This window comes from Metopolophium dirhodum, chromosome 4 (assembly GCF_019925205.1).
Source record: "Metopolophium dirhodum isolate CAU chromosome 4, ASM1992520v1, whole genome shotgun sequence".
In the NCBI taxonomy this organism is placed as follows: Eukaryota; Metazoa; Arthropoda; class Insecta; order Hemiptera; family Aphididae; genus Metopolophium; species Metopolophium dirhodum.
This window is the reverse complement of record NC_083563.1, coordinates 29,689,220-29,712,374: the sequence shown is the minus strand read 5'-3', so window position 1 is coordinate 29,712,374 and position 23,155 is coordinate 29,689,220. Positions and strand designations below refer to the sequence as shown.

At 29.9% G+C, this 23,155-nt stretch overlaps 1 protein-coding gene across 1 annotated transcript in view; it reads left to right on the top strand.

Annotated features, from left to right (window-relative positions):
* Positions 1-22,524, top strand: part of LOC132943990 (Kv channel-interacting protein 1-like) — a 123,754-nt gene extending 101,230 nt beyond the window's left edge. Inside the window, exon 6 of the mRNA XM_061013191.1 lies at positions 16,760-22,524. Coding sequence (XP_060869174.1) covers positions 16,760-16,858 — 99 coding nt within the window. The 3' untranslated portion in view covers positions 16,859-22,524. The remainder of the gene's footprint in view (positions 1-16,759) is intronic.
* The last annotated feature ends 631 nt before the right edge of the window (positions 22,525-23,155 follow it).

Genomic DNA, 23,155 nt, shown 5'->3' with positions numbered 1-23,155 from the left:
TTTAACATTTTATATACTTTTGTTAAAAAAAAATAATCCGCTTTAAATTAGATAATATCTTTCAACGGTTGTACGATTTTGCACAAATAGACGACAGTTTTACAATTTTAAACATTTTTACTCGCGATTAGATATCTTATATATTATAGTATAGGTATAAACATATTGTTTTTGGACATTTTAAGCTCTGGGTCGACATTTGACTGCGTCACGTCAACACAGCTAAGCGTTATATTTTATTATTTATAATGTATCAAAGCTAAACAGTAAAGTTGTTATAAATATCGACCGTAACAATAACGTGCATCACGTCAATCAATCGGCTTTGATCTTTTATTTTGTATTTAATAGTTTTTCGCTTTCGTAGCAAAAAATAACCGATTTGATTGATATTTGCAGGCATGATAATATTTTAAGACTTTTGAGCACTTACAACAGTTTGCGACCGTGCCACGTGCGTCTTAGCCGAGTTTTCTAGTCCGGAAGCATTGAGCGTACCTGTGTTAAGAATAAAAAAAATATAATAAAACTGATTCGGAACTCCGTCTTCCGCTTTAGAGCGTCAATAATGCTCAAGTTTCTTATACAGTATATATTATTATTATAAATACATCGGGCAAATCACGCGAACTAAACGAATGTGCTATTGCGCCAAAACTTTTAGAATTTTCCACTCTTAACGCGTTTAGGAATCGAATCGTAAACTGTACTATGCACTTATATTCACGTATACTTACGACGTACTACTACTACCACCACTATTACTACTACGTTTTCTATACTCGCCATTTACTATATCTGCGACAATACAATATATTTTATTGGGATTATTTGAAATAAATAGGTTATGGTGCGTTCAAACGCCGTAAGAGTCTGGAAAATCCTCAATTCGAAGATACCGTATCTGTAACTATTAGTATTTATACGAGACAAGACGCAACTTGATAATATATTATTACTTCTATAGCCTTATTGGCTGGTCTAAGTTAGTAACAATAATAAAAAAAAAAATACATTACCCGCGTGCACTTTTCGTTCAAGCGAATATTTCGACGTTTTCTTTGGCGAAGCAACGATTATTTCTATTTTATTTACAATGACGTAATATATACCTATAGGTACACATACCTATATGACGTGTTTCTATATTATTTTCAGCATAGTATCAAAAACGTATACTGTGCTAAAGAGAAAGTTCTACAAACATTCGTCTGGCTGTCATGTAAATAGGCATATTATGTTGTATGGTGATTTTTTTTTTTGGAACTTCCTAACAAGTTTTTAGAAAATTGATTCCGTACGAAACCTGCGGCAAACAATTATCATTGTTATACTTTAAATAGAAAACTTTCTGTTTCTTCACGGTTTTTACCTTATGCAATTTACATTTTTAATAACAAATACCTACCTCAAAATCAAAATTGATATAATCGTACGTTATTCCATATTTATTTAAAAATAGTTCTGAAATCCATTCTTAAAATAATATTGTTTACAAACTTTTGAAACGCCCAGTGTGGACGTTATAATAATATTCACACTACATAGTAAGCAACGAGTTCCGCTCGTGTGGATCGTCTCTCGAATGTTGAAGCATTATTGGTTTCGAGTTATTTACAAACGAATCATCTATGGCGCCCACCCAATTATATATCGTTTCACATTTGTATTATTATTAAATCTCGAAAATAAAAAAAGCGTAAAGAAACCCTCGGGAACAGTACTTACGTGCAGTTGATGTTCGATCGAACCAATAACAATAATGGTTTGAACGACAGTCATTATATTAAAGTCATTCGTGCGTGGGATATTATATAGGTACTTACTATTATCCTGAACCGGGCAACATTTGCGTTATACCAAATGCTCGGTTTTCAGAACAACAACAACTGTACGAGATTAACTGTGACTCGATGCGAACTTATACGCTGGCGCGATCGGTTTGCCAGACGTGCCACGGAATAGTGGTGATAATAATAATAATAATAATAATAATGATAATACGTTTTTATCTGCCCCGCCAAAAGCAATTTACAACACGAGTTAAAATAATATTATATATTATTATACAGACACATCGAAATCATCGCGTGCCTATTACGCGTTGGATTAAACGATTAAATCGACGATTGGAGTCATTGCGGTTAGTGCTGCAGAAAACACTAATATTATTGTACCGTATAATAACCGGATAATATATAATACAACAATATTATACTAGCTGTATAACCCGAATTTGCCCAGGAAGATATTAACAAACGTAAAATACTGTGCTAATCGGTGTACCACCACGCTTTGTGAATTAATTCAACCGAAATGGGCAATCAAATGGATTCGATAATATGGTACTATAGGTATATATGTTTGAACGTGGTTCAAACTGTTATCTGCCTACCAGTGGCGATCCTATATACACGGTATAATTTATAGGATGACCTGACATGGTATTTGATACCTGACCGGCTATATAGTTAGGTATGTGTTTTAAATGATTCCTTTGAGAAGTCCAACTGCGTCAATCGAAAAATGGTGAACGTTTTATGTAAACGATATTGGTAGTTCACAAGTTCTGAACCGAAATGTATTATTGAAAATGGTATAGCTAATATTCACAGTATTCTCTAGTCTTTACTATCTACCTTCATATTCTGCTTATAAATTATATGTGCAATACTGTTTACATCAAAGTCAAACGTTTTATTAATCTTGCAAAAAAAATGTAAACATTACAATATTAACTACAACCATTTTAACTATACAAACACAACTAAAGTTTTTGATAATAGTAAGCACATCATTATTATCTCATACTTACATTATATAAATAAAGTTGGTAGTCACCAGAATAATACACATCTAATTCACCTATGTGAATATATTTGTACATGGTTAATATACATGGTAATGCATTAATGCTGATGCGACGATGTGTTTATTTTGAATTCAATTTTTAACAACGTCAAGATACTATCAGAAAAAAATTTGCATTTACATGGCATAATATTAGCCATGCTTTTATTAAAAGGTTTGCTTTAAACAAAATTACTAATTATAATATTATTTATCACTATTTATTATAAAGGGGCCTCGCTACTGCCATCAATTTTAGCTGAAAAGACCCAAAGTATTGACGAAATTAAAGTTAGTTGATGTTGTCCGATTTTGATTCTGAAAAAAAAATTGAACTCATCAGAAAATTGTCTATAGATCCTACGAAGCACTTTGTAAAAACTAAATTTTATATTATTGTGAATTGTAATTAAAAATTTTAAAATATGAACTTTTTCGAATCATAATTAAAATTAAAATTAATATTAAAAACAGAAAATGTTTCGTACGGTCTTCAAACACTTTTCTGCTGAATTCAAATATTTTTTCAGAATCAAAATCAGACAACGTTAACTAACTTTAATTTTGTCAAAACAAATGTATGTTATTGTAAAATTCGTTTAGTGAAATGTTTATAATTATCCAGATATTGACATGTGCATGCGCGTACGAGTGAGGATACCCGCATTTAATTTCACTCACACTAATTATCATTTACAACTAACACATAGATCCCGGACAGCTATGACAAGATTAGAAATTGCCTAAATGTCATCCCTTAAATAAAGGCCGTAGCGAGGCCCTTTAAACAATAAAATTCATGATATAAAATGTGGTCCTACAACCGTCAACCGTCTCTGGTCTAAAGATAATGAACATCTGCTCAAAACATAATTTTTTAATATAATCATAGATTTATTTTTTATTTTTTTTTTATTGAACAAAAATGTATAATTTTATGAGATTTGATTGACGGGAGGGGAAGTCATCCAGAGGCGGCACCCCGTAGGAGATTTATTTAATAATGGTTTTTTTATCTACGACTATAAAATAATAAACAATATTGACGTATAAAAGGTTCAAAATATTGTTATAAGCCTGTTTTTCCAATGTCCGAAAAGCGGGGGCGACAGAAGTGATATCCAATTTGTATGACAATATTAAAAATAAACCATTATATGACTATCGTTGACTTGAGATAAATGATAGGAACTAATCTTGTAACTACTGGTTTTTACTAGGTATCTGTAAATTCTGATTGAACCTCCAAAATTAACTTTGAGCAGCTTTAGTTTGCCAACGGACACGTGAAATACAAAAATTTAACGTAAACATGCATAACTAATATTATATAGTTCAATAAATGTATAAATAATAAATTATAGGTTGTTCTACAAAAACCCAAAAATTAACACTTGGTAAGTACCTAATTTATAAAAAATAAATAAATTAGTTAATAAATAAAAATATTAATTATGATTAATAATTTAAGGTTTACTTACAACAGGAAAATTCCCAAAAAGAATATTTTTAAAATAGTTATAACTTTTCAAATAAACGAGTGTCTTCCTTCAAAAGTTTTTAAATTTTAAAAATCATATAAAATAAGCTTCTTTACTTAGATAAATGTTCTGAACCAACAACATTTCTCAAAAAAATAGATTTCAAATTGGCTTAGTATTTGGAATTTTTCTAAAAAAAATTTAAATTAGATTTAAATGTTTTATTTTCAGTATTAAAAAATAAAAATATTTCTTTTTATATTATACGTGTTTCACAAATTACTATAAATTATAAAAAACAATTTAAAATAATGATTAGAAAAAAAGTCAGGTATTCGTGTTACACTCTGTATAAATAAAAAAATATTTGAATTTCGTGAGCCAAAAATAAATTCTTGTGTAAGCCACCCACAGGTATACTTTATCTCAACTTATAAGGGTTTAAAAACGAAACAAAGAACCCTCATCGAGACTCAAGAAATATGTTATAAAATTTGGCACTTATTGATTAAGAGTTTTCAAGTCATTTTTGTATAATAATAATATATAGATCACTTTGTTTCGGTAGCTTTACAATGCAGTCAACGGCGAACGCATTATAACCTTACAGATTTCTAGCCTTTAGACTAACCTATCACTGCAGCAACGACAACGAGTATTTACAATATTTTTCAGTTTGAATTTTTGCAATGGTTTTATGTGCTGCTAGGATATTGGTTGAACAGTAAATGTTATGTTTTGGATTTGTTTCCGTCCCGAGTGATTGCGCTCCAAGTGTAGGCTGCGCTCCGTCATCTGAAACCGTAGTGTAGTGACAATTATTTTTAAGCCTTGCGAACGTTTCCTCACCCACTGAGGCTGAGTTTTGTAGCGGTGTGATGATCAAGGGGTTGTGGTGGGGTTAAAACGTGTCGAGTAATTTTAATTTTGAATATTTCAAATCCTCTGGAGTACAGCGGCAGACCGTCAATCATCCGCGCTAATTGGGACCGAACGGGGTCCCGTGGATTATCAAACTGAAGCACTTGAAAAATTCAAAGGATTACGTAATATTTGATTGATTTTTTTAGTTTTTTACTGTACATTTTCATAATAAATAACAATAGTCACTATTCATTGTTTACCTGTAAACCATTTTTATAAGAAAACTTTTATTATTTTAATATAATTTTGTAAAATGGTCAGACAATGCAATAACAAAATACAGATTCTAATACAAATTTATATAATAATTACTAAAAAAATCTTTATTGTTTGTATTCTAATGTATTGAATAATAGTAAGTTCATGCCAATGAACTTTCAAATCATAGTAATACCTTAACTATCACGTATATTTATGAATTAACTATGAATTAATTTTATATGGAGATAAGTAAACTACCACATATTTTGTTTTTTTTTTAATAATTAAACTTTTTTCCCCTCAGTCAACAGTTTGAGCCCTAAGGATGACGTTTGATCCTCGTATACTTTTTGATATTTAAAAAATTGAACCGCAATGTCCCTGAAAGGATTTTAAAATGTCCAAAAAGATCATGTTATCCCTTCAGGATCGAAATGTCACTAGAACGGAGCAACACGTCTGCGGATCAAATCGTCCAGTTCTCTTATTGTGTATGATTGGTAAGTGGTAACTAACCACGTGACAATTTCCAACCTTGAAAATATCACACGTTCGTGTCGGATGTTTTGCAGATAATTTACTTAAAAACGAATTGTGTAGTTATTTCTGGGAATTAATTTGTTATCATAAAATATGTTTAAAATTATATTTGTAGGACAACTGATGCTCTGCTATTTCTCCGTGCTGTAACAAGACTGTAAACTACAACAATCATAATACCATTTCTCGTGTAGTTATAATATTATATTACATGCATATATTTTACCTATGTGCGCTTTTTATTATCCAGTAAAAGTGTAAGACACGGAAACGAGTGAAAATTGAAATCTAGAAAGAATAAAAAGTGATTCGAATAAGACTATGTATATATGTATATATATATATAATATATATAGAGCACACACACACACACACACACACACACACACACACACACACACACACATACACACAATACGTCTTAGGTAGTTATAAATCACCAATCGATAATATTTTCAAGATATTTCGGAGGGACGACATAAATCTCAAAGATGACGTGCACCATGCGCAATATATATATATATATATTGTACAATTATTATACAGTCGCCCTCCCACAGCGTAATTATTGCGGAAGACCGAAAACTCAAGTCTACACATCCGAGCGTTTAGATAGGTCCTTAGAACGACTATAAGTGGCGGGGCCGCGGGGGCGAATATAAATTAGTTTTCGGCAGCCCGCGCGTGCCGGTCCGGGCCGGGCAATCAATCCGGTCGGTGTTTTATGGTATTTCCGCCGTCGTTTCCGGTGACGCGGCTGCAAGTGTGTGCGCGCGGCGCAGAGAAAACGCGATTAATTCTCCGGGATCTCGGCCCCGCCGCGCGCAGCTCGATTCTCACTCATCACAATCGTATAGCCGCGCAGGTGGTATGGAGGAAAAACAATAATAGCATTTCCGCCGAGTAAAACAACGCCAGCGTCTCACTGACTTGAACATATTTTTATATTATATATATATATATATAAATATATAATATATATATTATTCAATTATATAGTAGCTTTTATTTTATTTTGTGAATAATATGCCAAAGGCGTGCGTAAGGGTTTCAGGTAATTATTTCAGATTTCATAGTTTTTTTTTTTTTTTTTTCATATAAATCTCTTTGAAATTGCTCTTTTATTACTAAATAATCTGTGGGCAGTGGGCACACGCCAAAAACGGTGTATGTTGTATATGCGGTTATAAATGGAATGCATGTAAATTAATCTGCTTTAATTTTGATTTCATAAGACCTAACTTAATCAAACAGCTACTTAAAATTAATAAAAATTAAAATACACTTCATTATTTTTTATTAATATTGTTCAACAATGTTCTTTTTTCTATTTAAATGAATTGGACACGTGTTTTCCATTTTTCAAAACCACTAAATGTATAATAATATGGTATATAATTAGACATATCTATTTATAAAATTCTATGAAACATTATAAAGTGAGGTAAATTTCTGTTTCGTGATATAAAGAATCAAAATCTAAAATATTGTATTTATTTTTGACATTTTATTTTTTATTTAGGTGCTTACCACAAAGTCGTAAGCTCGTTACTTATTATGAGTAGTGTACGTGTATTTGCCATCATTTTTATAATTGTTTTACTCTTATATGGCGCTTTCAAATATTTTGTATTAAAATAAATTTATTTTCGTTGTTATCAACTCTTCGCGTCTTTCGTGTATTGATACTGTCTTTTTTTATTTCCATCATAATATTACTATATTATTATATGTACCTTTATCATATAATATGGATTATCCATAAAGATTAAAGATCTTTAATCTTGGGTTTATCACATATAGCGTTTTTTACAGTCGACTTCCTATTATATATTTTTTTTTGTAGCATTCAAAGAAATATTTGCTTTTGTTATATTTGTGTAAAGATACTTAAAGACGAAATGAAACGGACGGTTATTTTGTGTGCATAATATATTGTGATGTACACATTTAGCGCGTGATTGACGATGATCGTGGTTATTAAAGCGTTCATGTGTATACATTTTTTAATCGATATAGGTACGGTCCCTATATTCAACATTTCTGCATGAATATTATTACTATAATAACAGCTTTTCCTGAAAATACATTGTATTGGTTTTGATTATTTCCCTTGCAAAATGGCGGCTGCATTCAATTGGCGTCAATTGAAGCAGTAGGAAAAATAGTGTGAAGTTGCCGAGGATGAGCTAGCATAATATAAGACATAAAATTGTTTAATAAATATGTATTAGAACATTCTATATTTTAATTTAATAATCGCTGTAATAGTGTAACAATCGTGCAGGACTCAGAACCAAAAAATGTTAACTATCTAAAAATACCAAATCATTATTCATTCAGGAGAGAAATTTAAAAAATTTCAAACCGTAATATTTTCTGCCATAATGAATGAATTTTAATCGTTTTCAAGTATAAAATGTATTATTATTATTATTTATTATTTATTTATTTTATAATTTAACAAAGTATTTCTGCGTTAAATTTTGAAATTCGTTTTCTGTTTGAAGAAAAACCTAATGAAAAAAAATCGATAATGTGAAACACGTCAGTTAAAAACCAAAAAGTTGTACTAAAGAACCTTTTGGTTGTTAATATACTTTTTTCACTTAGTTAAGACTTTTTCGTTCTGAATTAAAATGTATGTTTATACTATGATGTATTACCTATCTCAAAGTAGTAAATAATGAGGCATTGGCTTTTCTTTTAATTAGATTTTTATTTTACAATTTTACAATATATTAATTGTATAGCAGGAAGTAAGTCGTTTTTGCTTGTAAGTAGAAAATACAATTAAATCTCCTAGCTCCATCCCCAAACATTGAATTTAAATGTAAAACTTTTATTTTAATGTCAATTTTCAAAACCCAGATGTGGCAATATTGTGATTATGAAAAAAGTGAAATTATTTAAGAACTGCTTGTTTTGTTTGAATTTTGATTCTGATACGTCAACATTTTCAGAAAAATTATCTGGTAAACAAATTACATTCAAAAAGGTGGATCTTCATTTGAAAACAGACGTTTGAGTCGCCACAGGACACTCCAAATACTACAAAAAAAATCGTCTTTGAGTATATTGAAAAATTCCAAAAATTAGAATTTGAATAATTTCATTATTAAAGGAATAAATGCGATAGAGCATGCTTGGTGAATCACGCTGTATATAATTATTAATTGATATTATGAGTATGCGTTTAACGCACGAGTAGTGCGTAGATTAATAAAATCAAATTCCATAAGAATTCATAAAACATGAATATAACAATAGGTATTAAAACACCAAATTTAAGTCAAGACAAATCCAACAGTTTTTGACACAATACATTACACAGTGTGTATTTTTTTGGCTGTTTGAAGAAAAATGTATATAATATGAATTCTCCAATTATAGACTATTGTGGAACTTTGATAAAATAACAAACAAAAAACAATTGGATAAAGTTAGTAAAATATTAATGTTTTGTGCTTAAAATGTACTTATTTTTTCTTCTCATAACAGTGATATCTATTTAAATGCATTTCAAAATGGAATTAATTTTTTTATACGACTATAGAACGTAGTCCATGGCCCACGAGTATAACTGTATAAGCCGTAAGCACAACTACAGACATGAAGTGCACTGATGTCGATTGCTATTTGAGGAGGTTCATTTTCAACTAGGCGCCTTAGCTACAACCTATTTGAGCCTAATTCGATGGATCTTCAAAATATTTTTACACCGGTGCCTCAAAATTGTAATTATTGGAGTATTGGAAAATGTATGTGGTGCCGCTTGACGAATCGGCGCCATACACAGTTATATAATATTTTAATAGTGTTGCATAACATTCATGGTCAGAGTACATGGTTAGATTTAGATTATATTCTGATGTCGTCTCGTCGCCGTCGAGTTTACGAGTACCTATACCTGGAAGAGACGAAAAATCAATGTCTGTTCCCGAGCGAGCGTGAAAACTATTCTACGCCCACGCTCGAAGTTCGACGTTCCGGTGTAGGGATTAAAAAAAGATAAAGGTATATATATTATATACAAAAAAAAAACACCTAGTTTGACTTTATGATAATATATTATTACGTCGAATCGAACGCAAACTCTGAAACTCGAGATCATTTTTTTCCGTCCCTTTTTATAATCGAATCGTCACTGTCTAATAAGCAGCGCGCGTCATCCGCGAGTGTATATTATTATGTATATCGTATAATAAAGTGCACCTACGCGTTTTCGGAAAGTTTCACGACACGTTGGAACCGTCGCGGATTTCTCTTTGCAGCATAATATCGGAAAAATCTATAATCTATTTATCCGGGGTTGTGAAAACCGTGACAGTTTTCACCACATGCAACCACTGTTTTGCACCTCGCAATCAGCGGACTGCCGACTACTGATGCTCCCCTTATTTACATTTGGTTCCTCGACGGCACAGGATTTAATCTTCCGAGGACGCGTATTGACAATGCAATAATTAACCTTACGTCAACCTTATACTGCAGTGGGTAGCTACCTAATTCAAACTGTAGTTATACTATCTGCAACTGTAATGTCTATACGCATTTCGCACACCACTACATAGTATGTAATAGTAACATAATCATTATCTCACTCGTAATGTATTGTAATGAATAGAATGTTGTGGATCGAATGCATAAAAAAAAAACATTTTAAAAAAGCAATATAAATCTCTGAGAAACCGATTCACCGGATTTAAGCATTCAAATCTCAAAAAAGTAAAATAATAAACAAATACCTAATGTAAAATATTTTAAATCAAAGATACAATTAATTAAGTACGACGTGCGGCCAGAACATGTAAAATATTTATAAGACGAAAATTAAACACTTCAACAATAATAATTCATAAAATGTGTATAAAAAGTTAAGTGTGACGAAAACAATTAATAATACGAAATAAAGTAATAAAAAATTAACTAAATGATCAACAACGATAAAAAAAAAATGTAAAATAACGCAAAATAAAAGAATTTATTAGTACCTACCTAATTCAAATTTAATGTTGAGGATCCTATGTTTAATAGAAACTAATGATATTTAAATTTAAAATATTGAATCTATAAATTCACAATTATAGACTAATGATTGACTAATTACGCACCTGGCTGTATTAATCGTCAAAACGAAATATTTTTGTCATGCGCATGGCCAATATATCGACGGCGATTTGATGTCGAATTGAGGAAAACAGTTACCTATATCTATATAATACCTATTTAATACATATTATATACGATTTAGCTAGCTAGGACGGTTTGGTCTGACTGCAATTTCGTAGCGACTGCTGAGATTGTCTTGACGGGATGACTGCACTATTTATTTGTTTGCATATTTTTTTCTTCTCTCCATGAAATCATAAACGACATCGAGAAAAGAGCGGAATTGTTTTTTCCCGGGCCGTCTCGCGTTGTGCATAACAATATATTATTATTGGTAAAATCATGGTCCCTTCACTGAGCGGGGGAGATGGTTTGGGAATTTTAACTGTTTTGAATGGTATATTATTGTCTTTACGGGTATATAATAGACGGTCATGTATATATAGACATTTCCACCAGCTCACGTGAATCGATTACGAGGTACGTTTGACACCTCTCTTTAGTTCAGCGAGAGTTATTATTTATAATTTCGTCAGCGGTCATCAATTTCATCGAGCGGTATCCATTGGGGAATATACCACAATAGGTATTTATATATATATAGAGTAGGTATCCCTTATATCCGTGCTGAAACAAACCAAATGAAAGAAAAAATATAAAAATAAGAAACTTTTCCTAGTCACAATATAGTGATCGTCCATTGGTGTGCATACAATATATATTTATATGCAATATACTTACAAGTTACAATACACTCCAATTTTCGTAATTAATACGTTCCTGGGTTTTTGGTCTTGTAGCGTAAGCCTTCGAAGTCACCAGCTACACGATAATAATATTATATAGCTCCATACACTTGCGTATCACTCCTAAAATTCGATTTATTTAAGTTTCCTACGTTCAAAATAAACGAAATCGACGAAAGAGTTGTCAACGTAATAATTGGGTCAAACTCATATCCATGGCTAAATATATAGATATGATCGCATTGAGACACATTTTCGTTATGGGCTGCGCACGTACAATTATTGCATGTTTTAGCATGGAAAGGAATCTCAGCTGGCAGTGATTTTTGGATTTATTTAGCCAAGGAATTAATAATTTGTATGGTTTTGTTAGTAAATAAATCGAAGTGATAATATTCACCTGCCAGTGGTGGCCATGACACCTGCGTATCACAAAGTTGCGATCATACCTATATATTTAGCCATGCACATACCTATCATTATAACATTATGTACGATTTCGACTGGGTACCGTAATTTTGATGACAGTCTGGACCCAGTTGTTTAGCTATTCATATCCCTAATTAAAAAAAAGTATTGTCTAGGAATTTAATTTGTATGATGTAAGTTGTTCCTAAATTCAAATTTAATTGTAATAATTCGTACCCATATACCTAGTTTATAAGCAGAACATGCTATAAACCAAATATAGATCTATTTCAAATTTTTATTTTTATCTACAATATTTTATTTTGTTATCTGTTTTATAATATTATGATATGAATAATTCAATATTTATTTTATCTAATAATACAACCAGTGCTATTTAAATATACTTTTTAGTTAGGAATATGAAATATATTGTTGTAAAACATTTATGAATTACAATTATTATTGAACAAATCTATCAAACATATTAAAGCTATACATATTTCTATTCATGCCTTATAAATTGTACAGTATAGTAATACATATTTATCAAAAATGTATTTAAAAATAAGCTTATTTTTAATTTTGATAATTATAAATGTGCCAAAAGATACTAGAAGATATATTTTTAATTAAATTTGACACTTTTAATTAATATTTGCACCTAATGATTAATGAGTACCATAAATACAACTGTCGATAATGAATTACAAGTATAAGAAAAAATAATCAAAATTAAGATTTATATAAAACTTCAAAACTACCAGCTTTTGAAAACGAATTTTTAAATAAAACGCTAAGTTTCAAAGACATTTAATAAAGCATCTTTTGTAAGAAACACTTGTCAAGACAATAAAGATTTCGATGAATTTCTTTGTATAATAAAAATAATAAAATGTGAAATACCAAAAAGACAACCACTTACTTTTTGTAAAACGTCGACCCAAAAGGTTAACTTGGAGTATCATTCCCAAAATTATTTTTACAACGTGCCAAAAAGATTCTGGGCCTCTGACACGAAATGATTGAAGTCCAAAACTAAAGACCACTCTAATGAGCAAGACAAACGCGATTCACATAAGTTGAACGTCATCGATCGATAAACGACCGGATAAGTGGAAGATAGGTATAATAATGTTTCAGCATTTCCGTCCCTATATTACACACGCGTGAATAATAATGAAACTTTAAATAATTTAATATTATAATACATCATATCTTTATCGATCCCCTCAGATTGAAGTCTGAGGAACTACGCAACAACAGCTTAGACATTTCAAATTTGAACATCATGTGTGGATATAAGTCAACAATTGATGAAATATTTTTTTTTAAATTCCATACTTATAATAATTTTATTAAAGTTTAAAATACATTTTGTTTCTTAGAAAGTTCCATTACAAGATAGTATACAACTTTTATACGATTACAATGATGTATATAATATCTAGTGTACTATCAAGTACAATATAAGATTTAATAAGTAAAACGACTTCAAAATCGATATTTTCCGTTTAAAATAAATAATGTATGCTGTAGTTGGGTAAATTTAAACACTTTCAGAAACTAATGCTCATCAACAGGTGCACAGTCACGTTTCGTATAATATGAATAGTATAAATGGGAATACATGTAAGTTGAGCCCCGTCAAAACCCACCACACAATTTGTCTGCGTCGTACCAATGTATTTTATCGAAGTGAAATTCATTAAAATTAACCTGGTAAACGATGCATACCTACATCAAACGTATATTGTTTTTATTATTATTAAATATTAATGTTATTTTTTTATATAAAATATTATAGCACTTGTATTTTTTTTTTTTACGAAAAACTCGATTTCAAACAAAAATACTTAAGCAAGGACTAAATCACAAATATTTCCGCTTTTATTTGAAATCTGATGTAGGGGATTCTATTTTGATATTGAAAAATATAATTACTTCAATCGAGTTTATCAAATGATTGGTGTAAGACCATTCAAAGAACTGAAATTGGATGCCTTTAGTAAAATGGTTAGAAAACACAAGCTCAATGAATAATTCAAATCCCATTGTAGAGTGAATTAATACAATTTACCCTTATTTATCTCCAATTCTCAATTATTAAAATTATATGCCAAGACAAGAACTCAAAAGTCAGGTTATAGTAATATGATGCCAAATTTAATACCCAAAATATCGTATATCAAAAAATTAGTATACACATTTGTACAAACATTTTATTTTTACATAAAAAAAGGTTGATATTTCACGAGCATAGATAAAAACATAATTGCGACGAGTTAGAAAAATCCGTTGGACTTACAAGACCTCAGTACAGAAACCACGCAAGGCGTAACTACTTTAATTAATTAATTTTTCGTGACATCGATTATTTTGTAAGTATTCTCATTCGAATTATATTAGAAAAATTACTTGACAAAAAACGAATGATTAATGACTAATGAGCTTAACTTTGTTACGCATGAGCTTCAATCATACACTTCAATTTCATGAAAAGCTTTTTTGAACAATCTTAAGGAAAACGTAGGATTAAGGTCTAAAGATCATATTAAAAATCTAGAAGACAATATACTATAATAAGTGTCGAGTGGCGTAATATTACGCACTCCACAACCGACACTTATAACGGCAGAAAGCCGTTTGGAATTTTGAATTATCAGCTAGAAAACTATCATATACTCGATATCAGAGAACACGCGATATTGTGGAATGAAGAAAACTTGTTAAATCGGGTGTCTCGAGTGTCACCCACACAATGGTTTGTTAAAATCACTTTGTTAATTTTGTTGCCCACGCGGTAATTATTATAATTATATGCGACACTACTAACGGTGACATGTCATTGAAATTACGTCATCGTAACAGGGAAAAAGGTGGTAGCATATTATAATAATAATAAAATATGCTGACGAGAGTTCATTTGCAGTCCATGATAGAATTTTGGCCAGTATTTAATAATATAAAGATGACTTTACACATTATTATATGGGTCATAAATTATGTTCAAGCAAGTTGTCATAGATTGTGAATTTGAGATTGGAAGTATTTTATGAAAATTAAAAAAAAATCATAACAATCATTCGAGTGTAAAACAATTTATTGTTTTATGTCATGAAAACATGTTTGTGTTGTAGCTAAAAATGCTACGTTCGAGGATATCATTTTTTTAATTCGAATCTCTGCACATATTATTACAATGATATATTATAACAATATTGTCACTATTCACTATTCTGTTGCGTGTCGAAGGTCTATCCTGAGTCCTGGTCCAGCCCTTTCACTATAGAACTTGTTTGGTAAAAAAATATTTTTTTTGTTATACAAACATAGGTAGTAAATAATAATCATTATGTACCTATATTGTAACGATATTTAAATGTATGTTAAAAAAAATAGGAAATAATGGAAATAAATGATTTGTAGTCCCATCGATAATAAAAGAACAGATAGTAGGTATACGAATACTTATCGCACGATAATGTAGTGATAACATTTTAGGAGAATATGGAACCCATTATTTTCAAAAGCCACTTTCTCTCTTAAACAAAAGTTAAAAACTGACCGACTCTCATCCCCCCAAAAAGACCGTGACCCCAGAAGTAATTGATATAGGTTTGTCATAACATCCATTACTTTTATTATAAACGGGTGCCCCAGCCCCTACAAAAAAGAATCCTGGCTAGGTTAGGATAGGATCACTGTCACTGAATTTTTGTAATTATATGCGTAACGTCGTCACACAAGTATATTTAATGATGTTATAAACTGTCAGACGTTTGTTGTACGTCGACTGTTGTCGATTACAGTTACTTACATCATCTAGAATATTCCGGTGGATAACAATACACAACATAATAATTTAATGTAGATAACAATATTCGGTTTAAACTTTGTACATTTTCCCCTATAGCGTATAACAATATGAAATAGGTTTAATATTTTTCAGATCCAGTCTCGTTTTTTTTTTTATAAAATTTACTCTTATCGTATTCTTCGTCTTAACGGCGTTCTAAAAAATGGATAAAAAACCCTTTTATTATAATCGTATAACGCGCACTGTTGTGTCTCAATATTTATTGAACACGTGTCGATATTGTGCGTACTTAAAAAATTGTATTCTAACTTGGCCTCTTTTACGAGAACCTTGACATCGACTTATGCACATCGCTGCAGAAAGATAATATTTGGCGAACATTGTTAATACGGTCGTTCGAACCGATATTATATTAAAATTACAATAATACTATATACAATAATATTAGATATGTATCCAGAAACACGATATTTGTTTTTAAAAAATAGATACTATGATACTATATGTGGCAGCCGGACGAGTGTTTCTTTGAATTCTATCGAACTTCCGGTCGCCGCTTGCGCGATAAAAAAATGAATAATGCGTGCACGTACCTATAATATAGGTCATATTGTATATACTTACATTTGGTATATACTATTTGTACACTATTATTAATCGGGTTTTTATGTTTGTAGAAAATGGACCTCAATCGAGATGGTGTGGTGTCATTCGACGAGTTCATGGAAACCTGTAAAAATGACGAGAACATCACCCGTGCAATGATCTCAATGTAGACGAGAGACATCGTAAATATAGATGATCCGTATGATACCATGGACGTTGTTCGAAAATAAAATTATACCAAAAAAATTGATCGGCGACAACGGTGGGACGACGTAAAATCGGCAGACATCATCTGAACGATGAACAGTAGTGTATTATAATATGAAATATAATTTTTTGTTTTTTTTAAAACTTTTTTTTTTGAAATATTGTATGATTAATTTCATATTTATTCTTTTTTTTCCTCAACGCAATCTTTCTAAAAATATTTTATAATTTTAAAACAAACGGAGAAACATAATATTATATAGTGTGTTATAATAATATTATTATGTTATGATGGGTTCCATACCAGACAGCCATATAATATAATATCATAATAAATAATAATAGGTGTATAAAACATTTTCGAAACAAATTCCGTGCATACAGGTTATAGGTGTCAAAACGCCACTCAATGTGATTCCACATGAAAAGCCATTACATTCATTTTTTGTTTTTTTAATATACTTCATATAATAACAATATGATATACATATAATATAGTAAGTTATATTATAATAAGAATATTGTGTACTATTTTATGTACATCATTAATATAACAATATTTATACGTTACTTATACACCGTTCACAGACAAATATCTCGACTCCGGTGGAACAGGGTAATAATAAGAATATACAAGATAATACTACACACAATGTAGAAAAACTATAGACTAGGTACTATAATAGGTAAATATATGATGGGTTTATCAAGTAGTATAAATAAGGTGATTCATCAAGCATGCAGGGTGACTCTTTTTCTTCAATAATGCAGTCAATCAAAATCTGGATTTTGGACTTTTTAAATATACCTACTTTAAAACCATTTTCAAATTTTTGTGATCAAATTCTTCAAATTATTGTACTAGTTAAGGATTTTCTGTGGAGATACAAACTTCTGTTTTTTTAAATGAAAACCCTTTTTTTTACTGTAAATTACTTAGCAAATCATTTTTATGAAGATATTAAGGTATAAAAATCAAAATTCGAAAGAGTAGTTTTTGATTTATTTAACTTTGAGTACTAAGGATACTAGATCCATAATAACTGGTTTGGATGATAGGGTGCTATGGGGCTTTTAAAGTTATGGTTATTTATTAATATTAATCTTTAAACATAAGTATACAATTTGTAAAAATGGTTAAGTATTATACATACTAAATCCAATATTACATCTATTTTATATTTTTGTAAAATGATTTTTAAGTACTATTATCTTTAGTATGAAAATTTTATTAAATGAGGCACTACTTGCTCGAATTTTGAACTAGATATATAAATATTTACAAAAAAAATGATACACTAAAAACTAGTGATAAATAATGGGGTGATTCTCATTTGAAAAACAGAAGTATCGCCATAGGTCACTTTATAAGCAGCACAACAAATCACAAGCATTTTTAAATATGGTATTTATTAAAAAATTCTAAAAATTTGAATTTCTATAAATTCATTATGAAAGGAAATATATTGATGGTGGCCATTCTTGTTGAATGATATTTGACGAAGTGTCGTCCTTATAATAATTATGCTACCCACACAATATTTGTAAAATAAGCGCGCTTTTTTTTTTCTTAGGAACGACCGCGGACGGAATGTCGTTCTATAGGTACGAAGTCTGTTGGGAATTTGAAACGCAATGTTTTCTCAATCAGACGGTGCAGTTGAGTAACAAACTTACTAAAATAATATAATATGCACGTCATATGAAATGATAGGTGCGTTGTAAATATAAGCGAATACAACCAGACATATTTTGTACATTTTTCTTTTCGCCATTAACCTAACAAAACGATATTATCATTCCTATATTATTATTATTATTATTATATTAATTTTGCGTGTTATCCTAAAATATTACCAGGGTTATTCGTGCATTGTAAATACGATAAATAATATATTATATAGTGTCCCCTTAAACGATATCAAACGAGTTTTATTATAAAACCAAATATTTAAACATTTAAAAATATAATATAATACTTATATCAATTAATGTGTTTTTATTTAAATATTGGCGTTGTGTCAATGTTTGCTTACTATATTATTATTATATGTGCCGTCGGATGTTTGTGAAAATTATTTTGAACTGTTCTTTATTTTTTAAGTTAGATAATAATATAACAATATAATAATATATATATATATTTGTGTGTGTGTGTGTTATTATAACGTTGTTGTTGTTGTTTTTGTTGTTGTTTTCACAATTTCGTGTTCATATTATTTATATGGTATAAATTGGCCCCGGCGGAAAATGTGTGGTGACCAAGTTTTTTGCGATATTACATTAGATAAAATGTATTAATACTGCTATACTAAATACAGTATTATTGCATGAAAAAAAATCAATACCATACCTACAGTCAAAACATTAACCACGAAGTGTTAATAATGAGTATCAAGTAAATTATATTATGTTATAGGTACGCATATTATACGCACATAACGGTAGATATTTTTTTATATCGCTAATAATAACCGTTATCCGATCGAGAGGAGTGTGTACAACATAATAATAATAATAATAATAATAATAACATGAAATAACGGTATTGTTAACGTATAATTATTAAAAAATTGATTCGAGTGGAAAAAAAAAATTAAATACCGCTAAATTGTAACGAATAATAATCAATTTCGTCGGTGTTGATGCGACGATAACGCAAGTGTGAGCACTAAGCAGCTCCAAATTTGCGTTGAACGTAATTTTTTTTTTATATTAACCGAGTGTTGTAACCCATGACCTTTTCAACCATGCCAACTATCCAGTTTTTTTAAAAATCTATATTGTGTTATTATAATATATACTTCACATGCACCACGCTGAATCGACGCCAAAGTTTATTCTGTTCGAAATCGATTTCCATATAGTCACCTGACGTCGAACGCCATTTTCGAAACACAGCGGTCGGTGCACCTATATATATATTTTTTTGCAACACTACAGATTAAAATTATATGACGACTATGCGTTGACCGAACTGAAAACTATCGTTAGAAATAGGGTTGGAACTACCGAAAATTCTTGAGAACGAAAATATTCCTAGGAATTTCTAGATGGTCGCGGAAACGGGGTCGGGGGTTTTTTTTTATAGGTATTTTATAATTATTTTAAGTTGTTTTACGTATTCAATTTTTATGATAGCCAGTGACTACAACATTGTATAGTCATTGAATAAAAATATAATGATTCATAAATAATAGTTGATAACCGTGAATTTTCCTATATTAGGTACCGTTCATTCCCGGGACTTCTCGCCAAGTTACGTTACCGGAAATTTACCAACCCTAGTTACAACGTGAAGGATATAATATCACTACCTCGCTCTATATTAATTTGACGTGACCTAGTCTCGTTCGCATTATAAATGATAATTCTCGAACACAAATATTTTTTTAATCGTATATACTTGGTTGGTATACGTAATTTATTTATGTTGTTTGCTATTAACTATTTCGGTCATGTTTTGTGGTTGCACTTGTATTAATGAAATAAATATATAATGAGCCACACAGTCCTCGAATGTCCAACGGTTTTTGTGAGTTGAGGAGGATTGTTCTACTGTAGAGGGGGTAGGAAATCATATTAATAATTATAGTAGTTGTTACTATGTAAATGCTACATACGCACCTTGATTTTTGAAAACTAATCAAACCCAAAACAAACTTTTGAATTGTTAAATCGAACCAAAAAAAAAGAATTTCAGTTGTTAAAACGATCTCGAAAAATAAAGTAATATTATATTCACCTACCTAAACAATTATTTTATTTTATTTTTTACTGTTCTTCGTCAAATTCGGTACCAATTTCGATTTAATTAGTTTGATTTTTAAATTGAACTTATAGGCATATTATTTGGTTCGTATATTTGCACTTCCCAATATTTCAGTTAAACTCAGTGATCGAACAGTTCGTTACATCACTCGTTTTCAATCTAGAAATTTACTTCGTCGAGTCTCGTCCGTTACATTCATATTATAATATGTACCTAACCATTCTGCGGAGTAGGATTGGAGTGAAAAATGTGTGCAGTTTTATTCACATGGCTATGAATCAGAATGTGGCATTGAGATTTTAATGCAAACCAGATGAACCTCGATATTCAACACAATCGTCTAGTGAGACACTGGAAGGTATTATTTTAGTAGTCAAATGAGTATATTTGACGGAATTTTGGGAGCATTATACAGGTTGATTCATCTCCCTCTTTTTTTCTTAATAATGCAATTATTTAAAAACTTATTTTTGATATTTTTAAAAATGCTAAAAGATCATATTTTCAAATTCTTGAGATTTCTTGTACTAATTAAGGACTATGGAGTTACAAACTTTTTTTTAATTAATGAGTAATGCGAATTCTTCTTTTAGCTTGTAATTATTTAGTGAATACATTTTCTGAAAATGTTGACGAAGCAGATTCAAAATTCAAACTAGTAGTTTTCGTGTTATTTAACTTTGTGATCTAAGGATAACAGGTCCATAATATTGGGGATATGATGGTTTGAAAATCTTAGTAGTTAATAATATTAATCCATTAACATTAATAATTTGAAAAAATGTCCAAGTACCTATAATAAATACTAGATTCAATATTACATCCATTTTATATTTTTGTAAAACAATTTTTAAGGAATATTATCTTTATTACAAATATTAAAATAACTCAGAAACTATTTGTTAAAATCGTTAGTAAGATATATCAACAGTTTCAAAAAAACATCCGATAAAAAATTGTATGTAAAAAAAGAGGTTCGCATTTTAAAAACAAAAGTTTGTGTCACCATTTCTATAGTACAAAAAAAAAATCAAGAATTTGACAAATGATATTTAAGTTTATTTAAAAATGTTAAAAATCAGAATTTTAATAAATTCATTAATAAAGGAAAAATGGGGGTGAGCATACTTGGTGAATCGCCGTGCATATTATTATTAATATTAATTGTAAGTTCTCATTATCTTACTAGGTGCACCTGGCTGAAAGCAATAATTTTAGCCAGCATGACTTTTCTAAAACCAAAATATATTAACTGTAAAAAATATTAGTACCAATGTGAATACGACTAGCTTGTCACCCACGGAAAACCAAACCTTAACAATTATTTTTTATTACAGGTAGATACTACGTATTATTATGTTTATAATATTATGGTCGCGTCGTGAGATTTATCGTTCTGTATCGTGTACAACATAAACCGCTTTAAAAAAAACAATACAACAATAATAATTATACTACAGTATAATATGTACTGTAATATGTACTATACATATATTTTGAATGTAGTTCACACAAAATCCGTTTTGAATGATGCTGTGCGGTGACCGAGTCCAAAATATGTTGTCGTTGCCCAATCATTTATTTGTGTTTTCGTATAATCTGTGTTTACATTTTTTCAACATGATATAAGCCTGTCTGAAATAACGATATTTTAACATCGATACTTTGTGTATAAGGAGAGAATCTGTTACTTATCTTACTCGAATATCATACTATAATAATAAAATATGTATACACATAATATAATATGTAATATTGTACTTTAAGTTAATTATTGTAAAAAAAAAAAAAACCATTTAAAAAACGTATCGTGTTATTTCTAATGAAAACAATAAAATATATTATATAACATTTTCATTGTGCGTGTTTTTATATTGTTATACACTCGTATTTACATGATATTTTATTATTATTATTATAATACATAGGTACCTACCTAATATGGGTGAAATATGTTAATAACACTACACACGTGTCATGTCAACTGATTTAATTGTATACTCTTCACGCAGCTCACGTCATCGTAATAATAATCATAATATAATATGTCCTAGTAACTGTAATTTTTTTCATCATTTATAGATTGATTAAAAAAAAAAAAAAATTTCCACGATCAAACGCGTAAGTATCTAATAGTAATGTACTAATGTCTGTCTGACGAAGATAATCTATTGGAATTCGAATTCTGATAACGGATCGTGATTTGAAAGAGTTGCTATCATAGTAATAAATCGTTCTTACGATGATGAGTGTTGTTCATAGACATGATTAATATGTCTATGGTGTTTTTCTCTAATTTTATAAGATCACGCTTTTTTGGTGCCGTAAAAATTCTCTGAAATCACTCCTGATATATCACTCATCTAATATTAGATAATAATATATAAATTACCAATACAATACAAATAAAAGATCTTACAAAGTTACACCCGATGTAGTCTTGTACCTCATACTGTTTTGATGTGCGTATGAATGAAATTATAACCGC